The sequence below is a fragment of the Vanessa atalanta genome, chromosome 20 (genome assembly GCF_905147765.1).
Source record: "Vanessa atalanta chromosome 20, ilVanAtal1.2, whole genome shotgun sequence".
NCBI classification, from domain to species: domain Eukaryota; kingdom Metazoa; phylum Arthropoda; class Insecta; order Lepidoptera; family Nymphalidae; genus Vanessa; species Vanessa atalanta.
This window is the reverse complement of record NC_061890.1, coordinates 9,622,178-9,642,814: the sequence shown is the minus strand read 5'-3', so window position 1 is coordinate 9,642,814 and position 20,637 is coordinate 9,622,178. Positions and strand designations below refer to the sequence as shown.

At 34.3% G+C, this 20,637-nt stretch overlaps 2 protein-coding genes across 6 annotated transcripts; one reads left to right on the top strand and one right to left on the bottom strand.

The window, feature by feature from the left end:
* Positions 1-202: 202 nt before the first annotated feature.
* On the bottom strand, positions 203-9,123 carry LOC125071652 (translation initiation factor IF-2-like). Of its 3 annotated transcripts, none has more exons than XM_047681957.1 (13): positions 8,945-9,123; positions 8,652-8,765; positions 8,353-8,574; positions 7,617-7,789; positions 7,270-7,363; positions 6,654-6,704; positions 5,838-5,879; positions 5,449-5,536; positions 5,035-5,116; positions 4,390-4,863; positions 4,091-4,289; positions 3,670-3,846; positions 203-3,531 (listed from the first exon to the last, which is right to left on the bottom strand). In XM_047681957.1, exons 2-13 carry the CDS (start codon positions 8,755-8,757, stop codon positions 3,332-3,334), a joined length of 1,908 nt encoding a protein of 635 aa, XP_047537913.1. In that variant the 5' UTR covers positions 8,758-8,765; positions 8,945-9,123; the 3' UTR covers positions 203-3,331. The 3 variants fall into 3 exon arrangements, with proteins under 3 accessions (XP_047537913.1, XP_047537916.1, XP_047537914.1); XM_047681960.1 differs by having other exon boundaries at positions 5,838-5,876; XM_047681958.1 differs by lacking the exon at positions 8,945-9,123 and having other exon boundaries at positions 8,652-8,877.
* A 2,413-nt stretch (positions 9,124-11,536) lies between these two features.
* Positions 11,537-19,971, top strand: LOC125071653 (cellular tumor antigen p53). Of its 3 annotated transcripts, none has more exons than XM_047681962.1 (10): positions 11,537-11,695; positions 12,059-12,113; positions 12,856-12,907; positions 13,746-13,820; positions 14,480-14,575; positions 15,877-16,054; positions 16,154-16,200; positions 16,246-16,385; positions 16,941-17,139; positions 17,320-19,971. In XM_047681962.1, the coding sequence occupies exons 2-10, from the start codon at positions 12,079-12,081 to the stop codon at positions 17,500-17,502; spliced, it is 1,005 nt and encodes a 334-aa protein (XP_047537918.1). In that variant the 5' UTR covers positions 11,537-11,695; positions 12,059-12,078; the 3' UTR covers positions 17,503-19,971. The 3 variants fall into 3 exon arrangements, with proteins under 3 accessions (XP_047537918.1, XP_047537919.1, XP_047537917.1); XM_047681963.1 differs by having other exon boundaries at positions 11,538-11,695; positions 16,154-16,184; positions 16,293-16,385; XM_047681961.1 differs by having other exon boundaries at positions 11,539-11,695; positions 16,154-16,385.
* Positions 19,972-20,637: the final 666 nt, after the last annotated feature.

Sequence of the window (20,637 nt, the reverse complement as noted above, 5' to 3'; positions counted from 1 at the left end):
TAACTTCCATGGTTTAACAGTTTGAACACTTTCCATCAGATGGACTCCGGGGTGTCATTTTAAGGTTTTTGAATTTCGAGTTGGATGAAACTGAAAGCTTTTCATTCAGTAGTGATAACTGAAGTCATACTGTTTTAAAGCAGAAATTAAATAAACATACATACTAAATGGGTGAAAATAATTAAAAAGAAAACACTTTGTATCGGTGAATAGCATCTTTTCTTACTCTAATATCATATTTAAAATAATAATATATAGTTGACTAATATAAACCGACCACTATAAAAAGGCACCTGATAGTTATCGATAACTCCACAATGACGGGCCAAGTTAAAGTGGTCGCCACTATGTATGGTAAATCAAACACTTCTAAATATCTTACAAGTACATATAGTATTTATATAATAAATCTTAGTAATATAACTTATTTATATATACAAAATGTCTCATATATTTATGATATTGTGATCTCTATGCCAGTTTCACTTCACGACCGTACATAATATCTCTATAAAAAAATATTAATTGCAAGGAATAGTTAATCCTGTTTCAGTGTAGCTGCTAGAAAGGAATTTTTTTTATTGTGCGCGTGCGCAGTATAATTTTTAACATTAATAAATGCACGTTACTCATTATTCGTCTGATTATTAAGTGTCTCAATTTTCGGTCACAACTAGAAATAAATTGAAAATAAATCAATGAATACATTCAAAATAACAAAATATTTTCTATATATGTGATTCATTTATATTTCGTCGAATTAAAAAAAAAAGTACTATAACGTACAAAAATGTTTAATTTTTTTTTAATTTCAAAAAATCTTGATGTTGATGATATTTCTTTTAAATTCAGTATTGCAAATATTATTATTATTTTTTCAAACTGTCGTTTATGGAACGCCAATGAGATTCCACTCTGTTATCACATTCGATTATAAGAAGCAGTTATAATGTGGCATTTGAAATCGTTACAATAATAAAAACCAATCCGCAATGAATCTCTCTAAACGTTAATCATATAGAAGTCACCACCCAACCATTCGATATATCATTCAGTCGTTACGAGCGCATATTTACAAAGCCGAGCGTTACATTTCATTCTCGTTCCTGTACAAAAATAAAGGACAATACACACATCGCTTACTGAGTACTTTTCATTTTAATTATAATATTTACAATATCTAGAATAACTAATTTTAACGTCTTGGTGTTACCTTTTCATATTCACTAATATTACTCTCAATTATAATCTAGAGTATAAAATTTTCACTCAAAATACAACATATATTCCGCTATTAAATGAACATCCAAAATAATGTATAATCACACACTTACCGAGTTACATATAACCGTTATTGTATTACAGGCACAAATGAACGTTACCGTCTGCCTTCAAAAGCAATTACTACAACTACATATAAAAATGAGCGAGGGGTTTTGTCCTACAGTTCATTCATCGTTCATTATCACTACTTTGACAAACACTGACCGTACTCTGGGCACGTTCAATGCGTCTCGCTCGCACGCGTCTTTTGATGGAATCGCTATCTCTTTCTTCGTATTACTTTCAGATTACTAAATTATTTGTAAATCTAATATAGATTTGACAGTTTTAAATAATATTCGCAGCTCATTTATCGAGCAGCAGCACTTGGCATAACGTATACATCCTAATATAATCTGTGCGTAATCTGCACAAATAAAATCTACATTAAAACAGAAAAATAACCACTTGTTAATTTTGCTTAATTATATGAAATGATGAAAATTATATATAAATAAATAAGTTTTGCAACAAAGTTTGTAATTGGCATTTATGGAGAGAAATATAAGTTTATATTTTAGCTGAAATAAATTCTTATTTATTAATGCTAATTCTTCTTTTACATGATTTATTTTTTTTAAATGAATCACGATAATTATCTACAAAACTGTACAATTATTGCTTTTAGTTTCAATTCAATAAAAAAAAACTGTTTTAAATAAATGTAAATTTTCAACAAGAAAAGTTTAGTATTAAAAAAGTTATGTAATGTAACTCTTATATCCTTAAGCAATTTTAAGAAGATTAACAAAATGCCTGATTAAGAAACATTTGAGCGATATTTGTGCATAGCATTGCATATCCAGTGGACGGTCAGTGTAATGGGTCGATTAAATATAATCCCCCTATATATCCTCTACATATAATATCGATATTTCAAATTACATATAAAATTAATACAAATGAACAAATTGGATTGACTTTGAATGATTTATAAAACAATAAACAATTTGGACGTTATAACTAAATACCTTTATATAATCTATATATGTATTAGTAAAATATAAAAGTCACGAAACATTAGACAAAGCTGCCTGATAATCTGATCACATAAACAAATCGAATTCTAGTCTTTATAATAACCTGCATTAAAGAACAATTTGCTTTGTAATCAGTCTAAATATCTACATAATGATATATATTCAGTTTTAATCAATTGTATATAATATGATACCTATTGCAAAAACGCAATTGTATAAACATCTATTATCCTTTTCATTACAAGTTGTATAAAATGTAACCAAGTTGTGTAAAATTAATTTCGAAATTCAACATAATGTATCGAATTTTATATCTAAACTAATATTACAAGAACTGGAAAGTTTGTGTGTTTGGACGCGCAACTATTAGGAATTATATAGGAAGGTCATACGCCTGTTTATTTAGGAAGGTTATATAGCTTCTCGCTTTAAGGAAATAAGTTGTAATCATAAATGTCAACTACTTTGGCAAACTGTATCAAATATCAGTATTCAGTTAATGAGATGTACTTTTCGATGTATTAATTATCAAGTATTGTAAATCGAATTGAAGGTGGAAGGTGAAATTTCGATGGGCAGGATGTATATGGGATGATAATTTTATGTCAGTTAATTTGTACGTATTTTAATAATATTGGATTTGTTTACCAGTCATACAATTCATAATGAAATGGAATAAATCGCGCTATGATTTTTCTGATAATAACTAGCCTATTCAATAAATACAAAACTATACTTCTGTATCGACAAGACATTAATACAATGTATCTAAAAAAGTCTATATCTGGCCTTTACTACTACTTTCATTTTTAAATAAGTTTTTTTTACTTATCCCTTTTAACGTCAATTTTGATGTAGACCTAAAATTAGTAGGAATCGAAGCGGCGACCCGCCAACGCCATCAGAGTTCCGCGAACCTCCGTCGAAGCACTTTCTAGAGGTTCCGGACAGAGTCCGGCCGGCCACCGCCGGGACCGAGTACCGGCGATTCATCGTCCACTCGATACTCCACCGCCGGCGGCGCGCACCTAGTCGGAGTCGGAGTCGTCGTTGACGCTGGAGCGCAGCTTGGACAGCGTGCGGCGCGCCGCCGGCGTGCCGTCCTCCTCGTCCGACGAGATCACGATGCGCTGGCGCGGCTTCACGCCCGTGGCGCCGCGCGTCACGCGCCGGCAGCCCGCGCCCGCGCCCGCGCCCGCGCCCGCGCCCGCCTCCGAGCCCGAGCCCGCTGCGGAACAGGGGGTGGTTTTATGTAAATGAGATCGGTCTCATCCGACTCGAGCAGTGGGACAACGTTGTGCCCCCTGCTTTCGCTCAGCAGTGGGATGATTGTGGTTTCTTACTTTATTTTAATGACTATACATACCATCGACGTCTTTGTGCTTGGCCCTGGCCTCCTTCTTCGCCATCTTCTCCTGCTCCTTCTTATCCATCTTAGCTTGTTTCAGCGCTTTACACTTCTCTATCGTCGGTTTCCCCTCGAGACCGGCGTTCACTAGCAGCTCTAGCATTTTCGCTACACGCTCCTTATTTTTTGTGCAACCTGAGAGGGCAAATTATATTAACTTTTAATTAATAACAAACTGAATAAAATTTAATCGCATGTCGAAGGCTACTAAGCGACCACCGATTCTACACATCTATATCTATATCTATTTCCTCATGAGACAAGAAATGTATTTAATAATAAATATAGAAATAAGTTTAAAACTAACTAAAAAAATGAATGGCTTAGCTAATGATATAATGCTCTGTGACTATATGTGGTATCGTTCGCCGGCACTCACCGTCGACGAGCTTCTTATAGTCGAAGCGTATTCCGGCGGCTTTGCAGAATTTTCTCATGTCGGTGATGCCAGGCTGACGCAGCTCCGGCGGAACAGGCGGCCGGCCACGACGGCCAGTACCCGTGCCGGACCCGGCCGGACGCGGACTACTGTTCTTGGAGCCCTTCGGCCGACCCGGACCGCGTTTCAAGGGCATATCCTACGAACGAAGAGAAGAGACATTAGAATTTAAAGATTGGGAGATTTTGTTATTAAGCAGTCATTTAGCAAAAGTCTACGGGGCCGCTCCGGCCACTCACGTCGTCGCTGTCGTCGTCGGCGCTGTCGTCGTCGTCTTCGTCGTCGTCGCTGGAGGAGGAGTCCACGGTGGTGACCTCCCCGGGAGGCGCGCGCGCCTGCTGCCGCGCCGCCACCAGCTTGGCCGCGGCCGCCTTCTGCGCCGCCAGCTGCGCCGCCTGCACCGCCAGCCGCTCGCGCTCGGCGTTGGCGTCGTAGTAGTTATACAGCACGGACAGCGGCACGGGCACGTCGCCGAAGTACACCTCGTTGGGGATGTGCGACGAGTCCAGGCACTCGTCGCTCCAGCGCCTGCGGAACTGGATGCCCGAGAAGTCCTTGCGGAAGGGCCGGATGGCGTACTGGTAGCCCGGGGCGCGCGGCCGGCCCACGGCGGCGGGCCGCGGGGGGGGCGCCGGCCCGCGCGCCGGGGGGGGCGCCGGCGTCGCCGCCTTGGGCTTGTTGGTGGAGCCCTTGGGCCGACCACGCTTCTTGGGCTGCGGACAAAGCGAGGATGAGAACTTGTAACCACTTTTACCCACATAACTATTATGGTCATTTGGTAGTCATTTAAATTATTACATCTATTTAAAATACATTTTTCGAACTACTTCATTGTTTTTCATTCGTATTTATGTTTCGCATAGAACTTGAGCAGAAGAACTCACCTCGAGCCCCGGCGTAATTTTTCCAGGAGTCATACCGGACTTCGCGCTCTCGGGACTGCTGAACGGTTTCCTATCCTCTTCACTAAAAAAAACAATGGTATATTATGATATTTTTGTTTGTCTCCAAGAATTATTTGTGAAATATTATTCAGTATTCATATAATACCCTGTAGTTAAGACTCCGTTTAAAACGTAAAAAGGTTATGTGACAACCCATGATAATGTCTCAGCTGGGCAAAAACCTCCTCTTGGAACTCATTCTAGCATTCTACTCAAGTGCCTTTTAGAGGTACACACGAACTTAACACACGAAGTCCTTTACGAACACGAGATAAATTATAAACACAATCAGACGATTTTTTCTTAGGATAAAAATCTCATCTTTTGAGCTTCAAATTTTTAAATAATAATTACCTTTTATCTGAGGGTGTTACTGAAGAAAGTGAGTCGTTGGGGCGTATGTCTTTCGCTATTTCTGAAAGACCGTCTGGCTTTCCTGGTTCTGAAAAAAAAAACTGTCATTAACATTTTGAAATATACTCAACTACTTGTTGTAATCACACAACATAAGTGCTTGAGTCATACTAACTACAGATGACTATATACAGGACAGGTACCATAACTAAGACAGTAAATGAATTCATTACAATGAATGGAATACATTTGTCCTTTTCTGCAACCCAGACAATGTGTATGCAATATATCTTGATTTAACTAAGTCTTGAAAGCTTAACAAACAAACAAAACTTTCATATTTATAATATTAATATGATGTCTATGAATTGTATGTATTCGTTTCTTACCTATTGGTTTTTCCACATCTAGTCGGCCTGTTTGGATGTCTTCTGAAACAAATACATAATTATAAATTACATTTATTACACTTAAATATACAAAACAAAATATTTATCAGACAAATAATTGCTTGAAAAAATACATAATAATCACAGGTTTAAAGACAAATGAACAACTTTTATATGGAATCCATGAGATGATGTGATGATGATATGAGATGGAATTATGATTTTTGTTTAATTTATAAAGGGAAACCTATTCAGACCATTGCTATAGTGTACAACAAGTGTACAACAAAATTTTGCTTAATTCTCTAAAGTCAAAACAAATAATTATTTCATAAACATTTTTTGCTGTCCATACAGGCGCGTGCTCGCGTGACTGTAGGAGGTATTATCGTGTGAGCAAAAGGCAAATAGGAGAACTGTTGTTTATTTTTATTTTTTTTATGATATAGTAGGCGGGTGTTCAAATTTACATTGGCATCCGACGCCCATGTATCGTCAATGCACCACCAATATAATATACATAGTTGACTAATTAGTATAAAAAAATGCTCTTATAGATTGCATGCTATGATATTGAATAGAACAAAGTTCTCGACTCAAAAGTTAAAACAAAAAAAGGGAGACATGGGGTTAATGTGTTATAATGTATGTGTATTATATGTATGTGTGTGTTATGGTGTTTGTTCTTAACTAACAAGTGAGGTACCGCCGGCCGCGAGTCTGCGTGCAAGCATCGGAACCCATTCTTATCGTGCACATATACTAATAATAAATTTATTTTGTGATTAAAAAAAATCCTTAACAACGATTACGTACCTTTAGATGGTTCTAGAGATTTGCCAATATCCAGAGGCTTTATTGTCGCATCTGAAATATATAATAAATATAATTAATTAGATAGTATAATTATAATTTAGTAGTTAAACTTTATATAGTCTATTTCAACAAACAAGAGGAGTAACTCAAAATTGAATTGATCAGAAGTGGCAGTTTGAATTTCGGCGAAGTTGGTATTGCAACTTTAGAAGTAAAATTAAAAAGTTGGTATATGTAAGTAGTAGGGTTGAATTGTGTTGAAATATATCTAGAGATTTAATAACAAAAACTGAGAGCCACTGGTCAATTGCATGTAGTAATATGGTTTGATAATCACTGGTGTTTTAGGCTGTATAGAGAAGACAATAGTGTTATGTATAGGGCCCTTTAGACTTATTTATTAAAATGATTCACAATTTCGTCAACAATCAACCCAATTAGAGTTACTTATTACTATGTTAAAGACTACTGCTATCCCCAGTGATAGCTGTGGTCACAGTGTGTAACCTATCTCAAAAAATAGCTAGAGTATGTAATGTAAATTCAATTTTTTTCAATCAGATAAAGTAGTGGATTGGAGTATATAAATAGCTAGAATTATTGTAAAAAATCTCACCCCGAGGTTTATCAATTTCAGGTCTGTGTGCCAGATCATCTGGCTTAAATATATCTGTCTTGATCTTAATTTTTGGCTGTTCTAGATCACTCGCCTGAAAAAATGTATTTTATTTCATACAATATTCACAGAGATATTTTTGGTAATAAGAGCAAAAATTTTGAATACTTATTATTATTGTACATGCAGGAATAATCACAGGGATTAAATTTATAAAATATAAATCATTTTGGAATTGCATATTGTACAGTTTTATTTTTCTGTTTACAATCACAACATATACTATACAATAACAAATCACTTAGAAGAACCTGTTAGAAGGTCAAATATATTGCAGAAATACGTACCAACATATCAGCTTCTGGATGAGGTCGTTTCTGTATATCGGATGGTTCCAATTTGATTTCTGGCTTAAGGTGTTTTATATCAAGCGGCTTTTGTGTATCAAGTGGTGGTAAGAGATGTGGTTGAGGCGGCCATGTTGGTTTGTGTACACCAACATCGGCACCATACCCTTGGACTGAAATATCCAAAATTGATTTATATGAATCAATTTTGCTTGCAGTACTAAGTTATTAGTGTTTTTAACTTTATTGCTCATCTTTATAGTGCACTGCTATATTATTTTTTAAATATAAAAATCATAATACACTCAGCGTTAGTTAATTCTTACAACCATAGATTGCTGTTACAGAATTAAAAATAAACTTATAATGCTATAAATGGGTTAACAATTTTAAACTATTTACAGTATAAGAATTTAAATGTACGGTGTCAGGTAATGTATTATTTTTTTGTTTACTCTAATCTTTATTATACAAGACAGAAGATCAAATAAGAAAATAGAAAAATATATATACAACTTTTTTTTTAAATTATCTGTTTCAGTATCTTACACTATCGTTGAATTTAAACAAACCATTTGTTATTGTTTGATGCTCAACTAGTTTCCTTTTTTTATATTGTTTATCTAAATATACATTAATTAAGTTATGTACACTACCTCGGCATAAATATTGCAATAATTTGTCAATACTAAATTTTATGTAAACAAAGATTTTAATTTTCTTAGTAGAAAATTACCCATATGTGATTGTGCCATATGAAGCTGTGCCTGGGTCGGTTGTTGTGGCGGGAAACTCTGATGATGCGCATAATTTTGATGTGCTGGTGGCGCGTACGAAAGGTTTTGTGGAGCATAACCCCCTGGGGGCGGAGGCCCATACGCGGCAAACGCTTCTGGCGGCGGATAATGCGTATTGTACGCACCGGCATACGGCTGGTAAGGTATTTGGTGACCATTATCTACAACAATATAGAACAATGTAAGTATGTACAACTAAATGCTTTTCCCGCGAAAAAAATACTTCATAACAACTTACCTATATAATTAAGCGGCAATCCATTTCCTTGGACAACGCCGTGTCCCGGTTCACCCTCCATCCGCAACCGCTTTTGATTCATTGCCCTTTCCGCCTCATAGTTCATCTTGGTCACTAAAATAATAATGCTTTTATAAACGCACCATTCGTAACAGCCAAAACATACGTTTTCACATCGACATAACAACAAAATAAGATGTAATAAACTGTTTCGTGTTAAATATGACAGACGCCAACCGGACGCTAGCAATATATACAGGTTATATGCTCAGCAAAAGCAAACATAAGCGTACCTTTGTTGGACACTGATTGTTATTGATTTTAGTTAATAGAATCACTTGAAGCTTTCTTTGTAATGTATTGGTTCATAATAAAGCACAATATTGAGTCAAAATAACTGTTGCATACAAAATATGCACTAAATTATCTGTTAGGTGACAGTAAAATTAGAAAAAAACACAAGTGAAGCGGAGTTCGTATATTTTTTTCTTTTCAACTTTTTTTTATTGTGGTAATACTATACTATATGGAGTACAATAGTGTGATACACAATAAAGTGAGGTGCAATAAAAAATATTATGTAACGATATAAAAAATATGTCGCTTTACTTTTAGCTAACATAATTCAGTAATTTTAAGGTATGCATACAGATTTATGAGTCTGTTATTATTTAGTGAAATAGTCTGAGTAACTTTATATTGCTTGCATAAACAAAACGATTACAAACAGCTTAGTAAAAACCCAATATCAAAAAAGTACGTGGATTTTAAACAGTATATGCTTAAAAAAGTATTACTTTCGATAAAATTTTATCATAACCGAAACAGCCCATTTTGCAAAACTAATACAAAGCTAAAATATGGATACCGACCGCAAGTGAAAAGTAATCAAGTTTTTTTTGTGTATGTTAAATAAATAGATATTTTATATTTTAATTATGAACATTTTTAATCAACATTATTTTTTTTCTAAAATTTAATAATTCTGTCATAGGAAGGTCGTTATTAAGAATAAAAACAAACATTGAATAGTAACACTGTTCAAGTTTTAATACTTAAAAGGTGATAAAAGGCATAAATTCGGAGTGAAACTCTTCAATAATCCAACATCGCTTCAACGAACTAATTTATAAATTCATTAGTGTATCTCGATTAAAAAAATAGCAGTATGTAAATAAAAATAAGTTTTTGAGATTATCTAGGCTTAAAGTAAGTTAACAAAATAATGCAAACATATCTTCCACAATGGTTGCTGCTTCGGATAATATGTTAAATATTGTAAATAAGAATTGTCAAATTTTTAAATTATTTAAACATTCATGTATACATGGGGCACATAGAAAAAAGTAATAATAATAATGATAACAACGAGGTAGTGCAGGCAGCTAGCTTTGAATCTAGTGATTATGTTATTGAGTGCCGACTATGGTTTTTGATATGGCAACATTACTCTTTAATTTTTGAATTGTAATTTGTTTTTTTAATTGTTTGTCTGTGCTCTTCTGCGTCGGTCGAGTTGTTTTCACTGACTCCTATTTTGCTATTTTTAATTTACCGACTTATCGTTTGTAGTGCTGGGTCATTTCAGATTTTATGTAAAACGAAACGAACCGGTTTTTTACACTTACAAAACAGTTCTTCAAAATGGTTATAAAAAAAACCGGTTTGTTTTCATAGGTTCGAGAACTTACTATATTTACGATACTTTACTGAAATAATGTATATTCAACATTATCATATATATAATTTTGAAAATAGACTTCGACTTTATAATTTATTTGGATTAATTCTACGTCACGCACTTATTTGCATTTAAAAAAACAGAAAGTTAAGAAATATTTTTAAATTATTTGTAATTTAATAAGCAGTTAATACTAAATCTGTAATAAAAAATAATAAGCGTATAAGGAGCCTACGAAAACTTTTTTTTTTGTTTCGTAATTTTTTAATTCTTCTACAACCAAATTTGAATTTGTATTTCTGTAGGAATAAGATTCAAATCCAAAGTAGTTCTTTATAACTGGTTTAATATTCATACAATAATAGTCCTTACGTCGATCAAAATAAAGTGCTTAGTCAGTTACACGTGAAAGGAACCGGTTCGCGCAGCGGTACCAAGAAACAGGTTTTTTCATTTAGTCTATTCTTCTACAACCAAATTTGTATTGTATTTCTATAGAAATAAGATTCATTGTAGCATATTCGTTACTTCAAATCCAAAGTAGTTCTTTATAACTGGTTTAATATTCATACAATAATAGTCCTTACGTCGATCAAAATAAAGTGCTTAGTCAGTTACACGTGAAAGGAACCGGTTCGCGCAGCGGTACCAAGAAACAGGTTTTTTCATTTAGTCTATTCTTCTACAACCAAATTTGTATTGTATTTCTATAGAAATAAGATTCATTGTAGCATATTCGTTACTTCAAATCCAAAGTAGTTCTTTATAACTGGTTTAATATTCATACAATAATAGTCCTTACGGCGATCAAAATAAAGTGCTTAGTCAGTTACGCGTGATCGGAACCGGTTCGCGCAGCGGTACCAAGAAACAGGTTTTTCGATTTAGTCTTTTCTTCTACAACCAAATTTGTATTGTATTTCTATAGAAATAAGATTCATTGTAGCATATTCGTTACTTCAAATCCAAAGTAGTTCTTTATAACTGGTTTAATATTCATACAATAATAGTTCTTACGGCGATCAAAATAGAGTGCTTAGTCAGTTACACGTGAAAGGAACCGGTTCGCGAAGCAGTACCAAAACGAAGGCCGCCGGTGGCGAGTGTCGTCTCGTTCGTTTTAAATCCAGAAACAGTTCGTTCGTTCTTTTTAAAGTAACTAGTTCTTAAAACCGTTTCTGAAAAAAACTCCCAGCACTAATCGTTTGGCGTTTACGTTTAGTTTATAATGATCTGTTGAGCCGGTGGCCATTGTTTTAAGTTGACATGAGTTTATTCTATTATTAAGTTAACATTTAAGTTTTTCGTCTAAGTTGTTGTGAATTCAAATTTAAGTTTATAAACAGTTATTATTTTATTATTGGTAAATATTTATTACAGTTAATTTGCACGTGTTAAAAACCTCCCTAACAAGCTTGTCAATTTCACAATATTCGTTTCATACAGTAAAGAATGAGCTATAAATTTTATTATAATATAAGTTTTAAGAAACTATGATGTGATTTAAATTATTTCTGTACAAAATTAATATACGCGTTATCTCAGTTTAAAACTAAATTCAGTTTAACTATAATTTCAAATGTAAATTCATATTTCTATAATATATAGTAATAAGTCAGTAAATATAAAAATAATAGTAACATTCTATTGTTATTTAAAAAAAAAACACTTAATAATTAAATTTAACTTCAACTGATCAAGCTAATAGTAAACATATTTTTTTCAGATAAGTGGCTTTGAACCAAAATGATGGATGACAGTATCCCTTCATCCATTATGTTGTAAGTTATTTTTTTTAAATCAATTGGTCACATTAATTTAATTTCATTCAGCTATCAGCAGTGTGTCTAATTGCAGAATAAGAATTTGTTATTAATTCTCTTATTTTACTAAGTTTAGAAAACTTCAAAATCATTCAAGGTACATGAATATTATCTATGAAATATATGTCTATAAAACATAGCATATAATGGTAATATGATTACTGTTATTTATAACTATATAATTAATTCAATAGGTTTAGATAAGGTTAGCTTCATCTTACTTTATATAACATAATATTTAGACTTGGAGTTCATCATCATATATTTAACAAGATAAATAAATAATTTTCATAATATACAATTGAACCATAACATTCATTGGACTCTTATTTGTCGGTGATGAGGCTTTGTGCAGGCTGTTATAAGTGGCTACCACCCAGTCATTAACTCCAATGCTCAGCATAAATATTTCTTTGTTGTGTTGCAAAGTAAGTGAGCCCACTACACTACAGAAATAAATATATACTGCAAGGTTTTTACTATTTGGATTCTTCAAGTTTTTACAACTTGCATTAGCAGTGACCAGAAGAAAAGGTCCACTAATGCTTTCTTAAAAAAAAATATATGTCTTGCTTGATTCCCGAACCATGTTCTGTTTATTTATAACAGACAATTTACATGTATTTTGAAACATTTGTTGCCTTTAAATGTATTTGATATTGTTATGTTTTTGTTTATTAATGTAATATTATTGTTTCAGAGACGATATCCACAACACTCTTTTGTTTGGGGATGTTGTGGATATTTCACCTGTAAGTATAGTATTATTTTAACATTTATAATACACGAAAAGTATTTTCTATAATAAATAAAATATTCTTTAATATGATATAATCTGTTATGTTTTTTGCATCATATATCTGCAGTTCTGTTTAAAGTAAACATAATATCTGCCTTTTTGGTTATGTCTAACTTTGCGTAATTTACACAAATAAAAAGATTACAGCTAATTTTATTATTATATATTATTATATTTGAGCCAGTTGCAAACTTCTCTCTGTATGTCTGTACATGCACTAATTCTACAACAAAGAGTATATGTTTTGTGTAGTAGATATTAATAGATGATAGATTCCCTTTTTTATTTTTCTGTTCCATTTTAAATCATTGTTTCTTAATAAACTTTATGATGGTAAATTTGTTGCTAAAAAACTTCTTTTTTTTATTATGGATCTTATTGGTTTTATCCTGACTAAAAGAAAATTATGTTGTTAATAATGGTTAATATACCATACCCTGTATGGTATATTAAATGTGTAAAATTTGTAATTACAATGTTAATCTACATAATATAAAAGTGACAGCCTATTAGTGTCTTTTTTTGAGGAGAGAGTTTAGAGCTTATTCCACCATTGTTGTCCAATGCTGGTTTTTTTATATAAATCTGGTAAATTTAAACTGATGAAAGTAGGTTTCCTCACAATGATTTCTTTTACCACAAGCACAACTTTTTAAAAGAAATCGAGCAGGTGAAGCGTGCATGGGTACAAAACTGCTATCATTGGCTAAGATTTCCTAGTTCCACCAGTGAGGCTAACCGGTTCACATAATATTTAAAAAAATAATTATAAGATTTTTTTTATGTTATAGGTGGCATACGAACAGGAGGCTTGCCAGATGGAAAGTGACCCCCCATGGCCATCTACAACACTGGGGGTCTTGCAGGTGCGTTGCCGTGCTTAGGGTCATATTTGACTCAGTAGTAGAATTTGTAACGTTGAAAGTTGCTTATATTGACGAAGAATGTGTCAATTAAAAAAAAAAAATATTTAAATTTTCTTGAGGCAAAAAATAAAAAAAATGGTAGAGTTGGAAAAGTTTTTAAACTAAACAAATACTCGGTCAACCAGTCGGTCGGTTTCGGCATTACCGCTATGGGGCCTATAAAGGCACGCGTAGATTCGCGGATGGTCGTCGCAGTCTACACGCAGCCAGATAATCGATAGGCCCTGCCCTTCAAGGCCGCCGAGGCGTCGTGAGCAGATATCATCTCTGACGTAAACGCACACCCCAGCTCGTGGTACAAAGGAATTTTCCAATATGTACCCGGGGTAAGAAAGAAAAGTCGTATCGGTAGGAGAGGATATCTGGGTCTCGGTAAGAAAGAGCAAGGCCAGCTTCGACGTCTCAAAATGAAAATGAACGGCGTTCAAGTTGGAGTTGAGTCCCCTTATGTTGGTTACTCATGGTCGATTGAAAGATTTGTTTATAACACTACGTTTTAAATACATTTAGCAAAATAATATGATTATCTGATCACTTTTGGTAAACAATAACTTGTACATTACTGTTTTATACAAAATAATGTTTTAATTTTATTTTAGACGCCAATTGGACCACCTGCAAGGACTGTTTTTAATGGAATACATAATTTCGTTGTTGAAATTGATGGATCAAATACCCAAAAACAGAAGTACTTGGTGAGTGAAAATGCTTTAGATATTATTAATAATATTAATTCATATAATAAGATTCCACAATTGTTTTTCAATCACTACTTAGTTAAATGGCTTTTAGTTGTACCGCCAGGGTTCAAATTATTTCGCCATAGGAAGGAGAAGACACAAATGAGATTGAGATGAGTTTTTAACTTAGCCTAATAATATATTTAAAGTTCGATGATAATTAGGTGTATTACTCAAAACAAGATTTTTGAATGATAATAGAGCATTGAGTACCTGTTTGGTTTCTTGAACTTAATTGTAATCAAAGAATAGTCTTTTGACTGACGTAATTGTATTTAAAATGGTGCAAAATATTAACTACTGAGTTTTTTGTCAGTTATTCTACGTAGAAACTGTAGTATATTTAAAAGATGAAAAAAATCCTTATTTCTTAAATTTATATACATCTAGATATATATGAATAAAATACTAAAAGCTGGTTACAAAGATCTCTAATTTTATTGTAAAGCTGTTTTCTTTATAATATTTCAGTTAAAGCATTCTTAAATGGAACAGTCAACCTAAGGATTTTAATAAATTGTGATGTAGGTGCGCAAATTACTATTAAGCCTATTCATCTTAGCCTCTAATAGAACATTAAACACTGTACTGCTATCATTTAACCCACTGCTCGGTAAAGTCTTGAGAAGAAAACTTTAATCTATAATGTTTTGTGATTAGTACATCACATTTTTCATTAATTTCATCCTATTATGATTGTTTATTATGTATAATGATGGTAAGGCTTTGTGCAAGCCCGTCTGGGTAGGTACCACCCACTCATTGGATATTCTACTGCCAAACAGCAGTACTCAGTATTGTCGTGTTCCGGTTTTAAGGGTGAGTGAGCCAGTGTAACTACAGGCACAATGGACGTAACATCTTGGTTCCCAAGGTTGGTGGCGCATTGGTGATGTAAGGAATGGTTAATATTTCTTACAACGCTATTGTCTATGGGCGGTTGTGACCACTTACCGGTGGCCGATTTGTAAAATTATATACAAATATGTATGATATTCTATACTGTTGTTGCAATTTTTTATGCTCAAAAAATGTAACGAAATTTTAAGTTGAAAATATTTTTTATATTCTACTAGCTGAGTCCACAAAACAATCACATTATTCTATTCAAGGTCAACGTTGGTTATAAACCATAACTTTTCCCATTGGAAACAGGTTAACGATTTTTTATAGTATGAAAGTGTACGGTAAATCATGAGTATCTAGAATTGCAATACTGCCACTATTTAGGATGTTATAATAATTTTTTTTTGCAGTATTCCCATCGACTGAACCGGATATACGTGAACATGGAGTGCAATTTTTCGGTGAATTTCAAATGGGACACGAACGAGGCGATGTACGTGCGCGCCACCACCGTGTTCTCGGAGCCCGCGCAGGCGCAGAAGAGGGTCGAGCGATGCATACAACACTCGCACGACTCCTACAATCAGCGTGAGTCTCCCACTCGTCCGGACCGGCACCCGGAACGCAGACGGTGTGACCGATTCCGCCGGTAGATGGCGACGTAATGCATGTGACTCCCGCCCGCAGCGCTCCGGCCGGAGCCGCACGTGGTGAAGAACGTGCTGCGCTCGGCGCGCGCGGCGGGCGGCGCGGGCGTGCACTACTGCGGCAGCGCGCACCGCGCCGACTCCTGGTACTCCGTGCTCGTGGCCTTCGCCGCGCCCGCCGCGCACGCCTTCCAGTTCGTGTGCAAGAACAGCTGCTCCACCGGCATCAACCGCCGCCCCATCGACGTCATCTTCACCCTCGAGGACGTCTCGTGAGTCCCGGCTGTGTGTCGAGATCGATCGAACCCGACTTCGAGCTTTTTTATCAGTTTTATTTCTGAAACGGTATACCGTATCACCCGTCCGTTGGTCGGCTGACGCTCCCGATCGCGGACGTTGCTGATCCCAGGTTTGCTTACAGTACGAGATTTTACAGTACAATATCAGAAATACCTTTGAAATGTATTAGGAGATCATCTGTGACTCCAATTAATGAGAGAGGAACTAAAATCGATCCCTTCGGTACCCCCTTTGGTATTTTAGTGAGATTTATCGGAATTTTGCATTCAGAGAAACTCCTTCGGCTTCCTGCTTTAGGTGTAAGCGATGAGTTTGAGCTTGCCATTCAACATTATAATACTTAAGTTTATACCAAAGCGTCACATGTGCCACACGATGGAATCTCTCAGAGAAATCACTAACCGGACCGATATCGTCACATATACGACCCATTCACTCGATTCTAAAGGATTCGAACATGAGATGGTTCAAAATTCTGTATGAATACAGATTTTTTATATGTATTCGCACGCGGGCGCGTGTTGCAGCGGCGCCGTGCTGGGGCGGCACGTGGTGGGCGCGCGCGTGTGCTCGTGCCCGCGCCGCGACATGCTGGCCGACGAGAAGCAGGCCGGCGGGAAGCGCCGCGCGCCCGCCGCGCCCGCCGCGCCCGCGCCGCCGCCCGCCAAGCGCCTGCTGCGCGAGCGCGACCGCGCCGACGACGACGCCGTCGTCACGCTGCCCGAGGTGAGCGTCGAGCGTCGAGCGTCAATTCAGTATTTTTTTTAAATCATTTCTATCGTAATCGCTGTGAGAGATCGTTAAAATAATGTTATGTATATTGCACGTCGATACCGTGACGTCGTGAATCTGCCGCGTTTTTTTATGTAAAATTTAACATTTTCAAAATAATATTATGTTTCCCAGATGAGAATTTACGGTGTGAGGACGGCGACGGCCGGCATTAAAGTGATGCTCGAAATGATGGAACACGTGAAGGCCATCAAAAGCAGCGTCCAGCAACCGGTCGACGAGCTCAACAGAACGATAAATGAACTTAAAACCATTAAAGACAACATAAAGTCTATTAAGAAGGAGAACGACCAGTGAGTTATTTTAAGTTTAAAATAAGAAAATATTTTTAAAGTTATATTTTTTACAAATTAATTCATAAGTATTTTTTTAACCGAACACCGTGCACGGTGGATCAGTGTGACGCTGTCGACGCCACGTGACGCGTGACCGTTGGCAGCACAATGACAGTGTAAAGGCTTAAATCAAATTTTCACTATGACAATATATAATAACATATATGCGATATAAGTTAATATCGCTGTCCGTAGTTTTAAGTAGCCGATCAGAGTTAATGTTATATATGTATATTATATCCCATAGTGAAATTTGATAAGCCTTCGTTCATTAGAGAGCCCCTCCGTCGTTTATTTCTTAAGGTAGATCTCTGTCGGGATGATCAACCTGGTGTTCATTGGGTGTGTGTTCTATTCTCCAATGGCAAAGGGATAAAGATAAATAAACCTCCGTTTACAGTATTCATATTCCAAGCTATGGTCTGTTCTATTATGCACTGAAAAGTTCTTTTTAATACAACACTAACTATATTTCTAATAGTTTGTCGACATTCAAAATCATATTTAATACCATGGCTTCATATGTCATGTGAATTCAAGGTCACAGTTGAGTGTTTATCCTGCCTCCAGCCATTGGAGTCTGCTATAGAAATACTTCTTCACAATTATCAAGATTATGTTGCTTTTTACATTCCGATTGTCATTGATTTATTTGATATTAAGTTTTCGAATTGGCGTTTAGTGACTTTTCGTTATTATTGTTTTAGATATATGTATATGATTTTATGTAAAATCATGAAAAAAATCTTGCAATAGAATCTATTGTGCCATTTTATTTTTTGTTAGTTTTCTTTTTTCGAAATTACGTCAACGTTCGGTTGGAAACCGAATATATTCAAAAAATATATATATTTAGATATATCATTGACATTTATAGTACATAACAACTGTAATTCTGCAATTCCGTTCAGAATTATGTCATTTAGTTCTGTTTTGCTGACCGTCTTTTCGAACTGAATGAAAATGAATATTTTATTCTTAACAATTTGTGACCCTGTTCACTTGTTGTCTTCAATCTGTTCGTCCACCGAGCCTCACCTTAAATAATAAATTTTGGATCGAAAGCATCGAATCAAAATGTCGAGTACATTTAAATTAGGTATTAGTTTCTTAGACATCATTAATATTGCGTGCTATTTGGACTGTGTTGCCGCGACAATGGATATCATATTTGAAAATGCGACTTTAAATAATTGCCAGTTGCAAAAAACCTTCTTTTTTTAAAATATAAGGACAAATGACAACTTGAAAAATATAATAAAGTTACATTGAATTTAAATTTGGAATCCACAGTCAAATGCAATAAGAAAGTTTAAAATGGCCAGTATAGAAAACGCAATTTCATTAGTGAAGTTCGAATAACGAATGTTATTCGAATGTTTTCCCGCCTATTTTACATTTAATATAAGAAATACGTTAGTAGGCTGAATAATTTATTCATCTAACGAATAACTACGGCGATAAACTCAGGCCGATTAGTGAGATGGATTCGTTTAATTAATAAACCATTCATTTGTCTGTTCACCGTTCATATCATTCAGTAGTCTTTTGTTTTAAAAATATCATGAATTGATACAATATTCAAGAAACCATTATTTTACTTACGGATAGTAGGTTAAATGTATGAGTATTTAATTAAAAAAATGCAAGCGAAACTTAATCATAGTAACCTGATAAAGTTTATAAATCATTAAAGGTATTAATCTTTTTCTATGGAATGAGGTATGTTGTTGTAGAAGACCGCTATTAAGTTCAATTTCAAACAATAACCAGTGCTTATTTCTGCAAAAAAATTATATCCGGCTATTATTTATTGTTTAGTTGATGTAAAGTTTTATCTCTTTCTGTCATCGTTGATTTTACATTCGAATGAAGAAGACAGCACTGTTTCTAATCATCCCCCTAAGCGACATTTGTATGTTAAGTTATGTATTATGTCTTCTAAGATAAGGAAACGTTTGCAACTGTTACTTGTTAGTAGTCGTATTTATTTACTGCCTAATTCTTTACTAATGGCCGGTTTTGATATTAAAAAAAGGTTTTGGTTACGAATAATATAATTGTCAAAGAGACGTAATAACGAATAACGGATAATGGGAGATGGATGAATTTATAATACCAGTGTTTCAATAAAATATTGTAAACTTCTATTAGACAATTGTATGATGCATAAACAAAACCAATAGAATTTGAAAAAAACATTATGACTGATACTGAGTGCTAACAAAAATAGTTTCGGTGCTTTTATTACAAATGTTATGAAAGACATATGTCTCCGATTGAATTTATGTCAATTTATAGAATTGTATTTACTCAAGCTTTTATTTAATAACACTTGTTAGTATTATTCTGATATTGCAAGTGATTTTTTAAATAATAAATTGATTTGATATTTGCATACTTATTTTTTTCCACTGGTAACAAAATTTTATTAATTTGTGGATGTTGATTAAATAAAAGCTTGTTTTAGTAAGTTAAATAATTTAACTTTTAAATTTAATGTTCAATAAATGAAAATCATTGTGCCTTCATACTTTATAAAAAGTAATAAACTATTTATTGAATAAAAATATAATATAGAAGTTAAGTTATAATAAGTATACAATTTTCGTTTCCTTAATCATTTTTGTATTACAATTTTAATTGTTAACTTTCGAATTTAAGAAAATACATTTTTATTATAGTAATGAGTTTTTATTTATACTTTCTTTCAATGATGTGTTTACTATAATTATATATCTTATATATGTACATATATACATACAAATATATATATGTATTATATATATTATACTGTACTATATTTTGATTGACTTTATTGATGATATACTTGCAAGTATGACAATTCTTTTTTTATGTTTATTTCTATATGAAAATTTAAACAGTTCTACCAAGTGTTGCAATATTTGTTTTCATAAGTAAACCTTAAAAATTCAGAGGGAACTCATTCCCACTCACTCACTCACTCAGGGATCTCACAAAGATTACAAAACACCCACATTATTCATAGTTTATTTTTAATTTTTTAAGGTGATAGGTTTGGCAGGTTCAAATCAGACAAATATATCTTAAACTCATGTGCTTATGTGGTAACTCC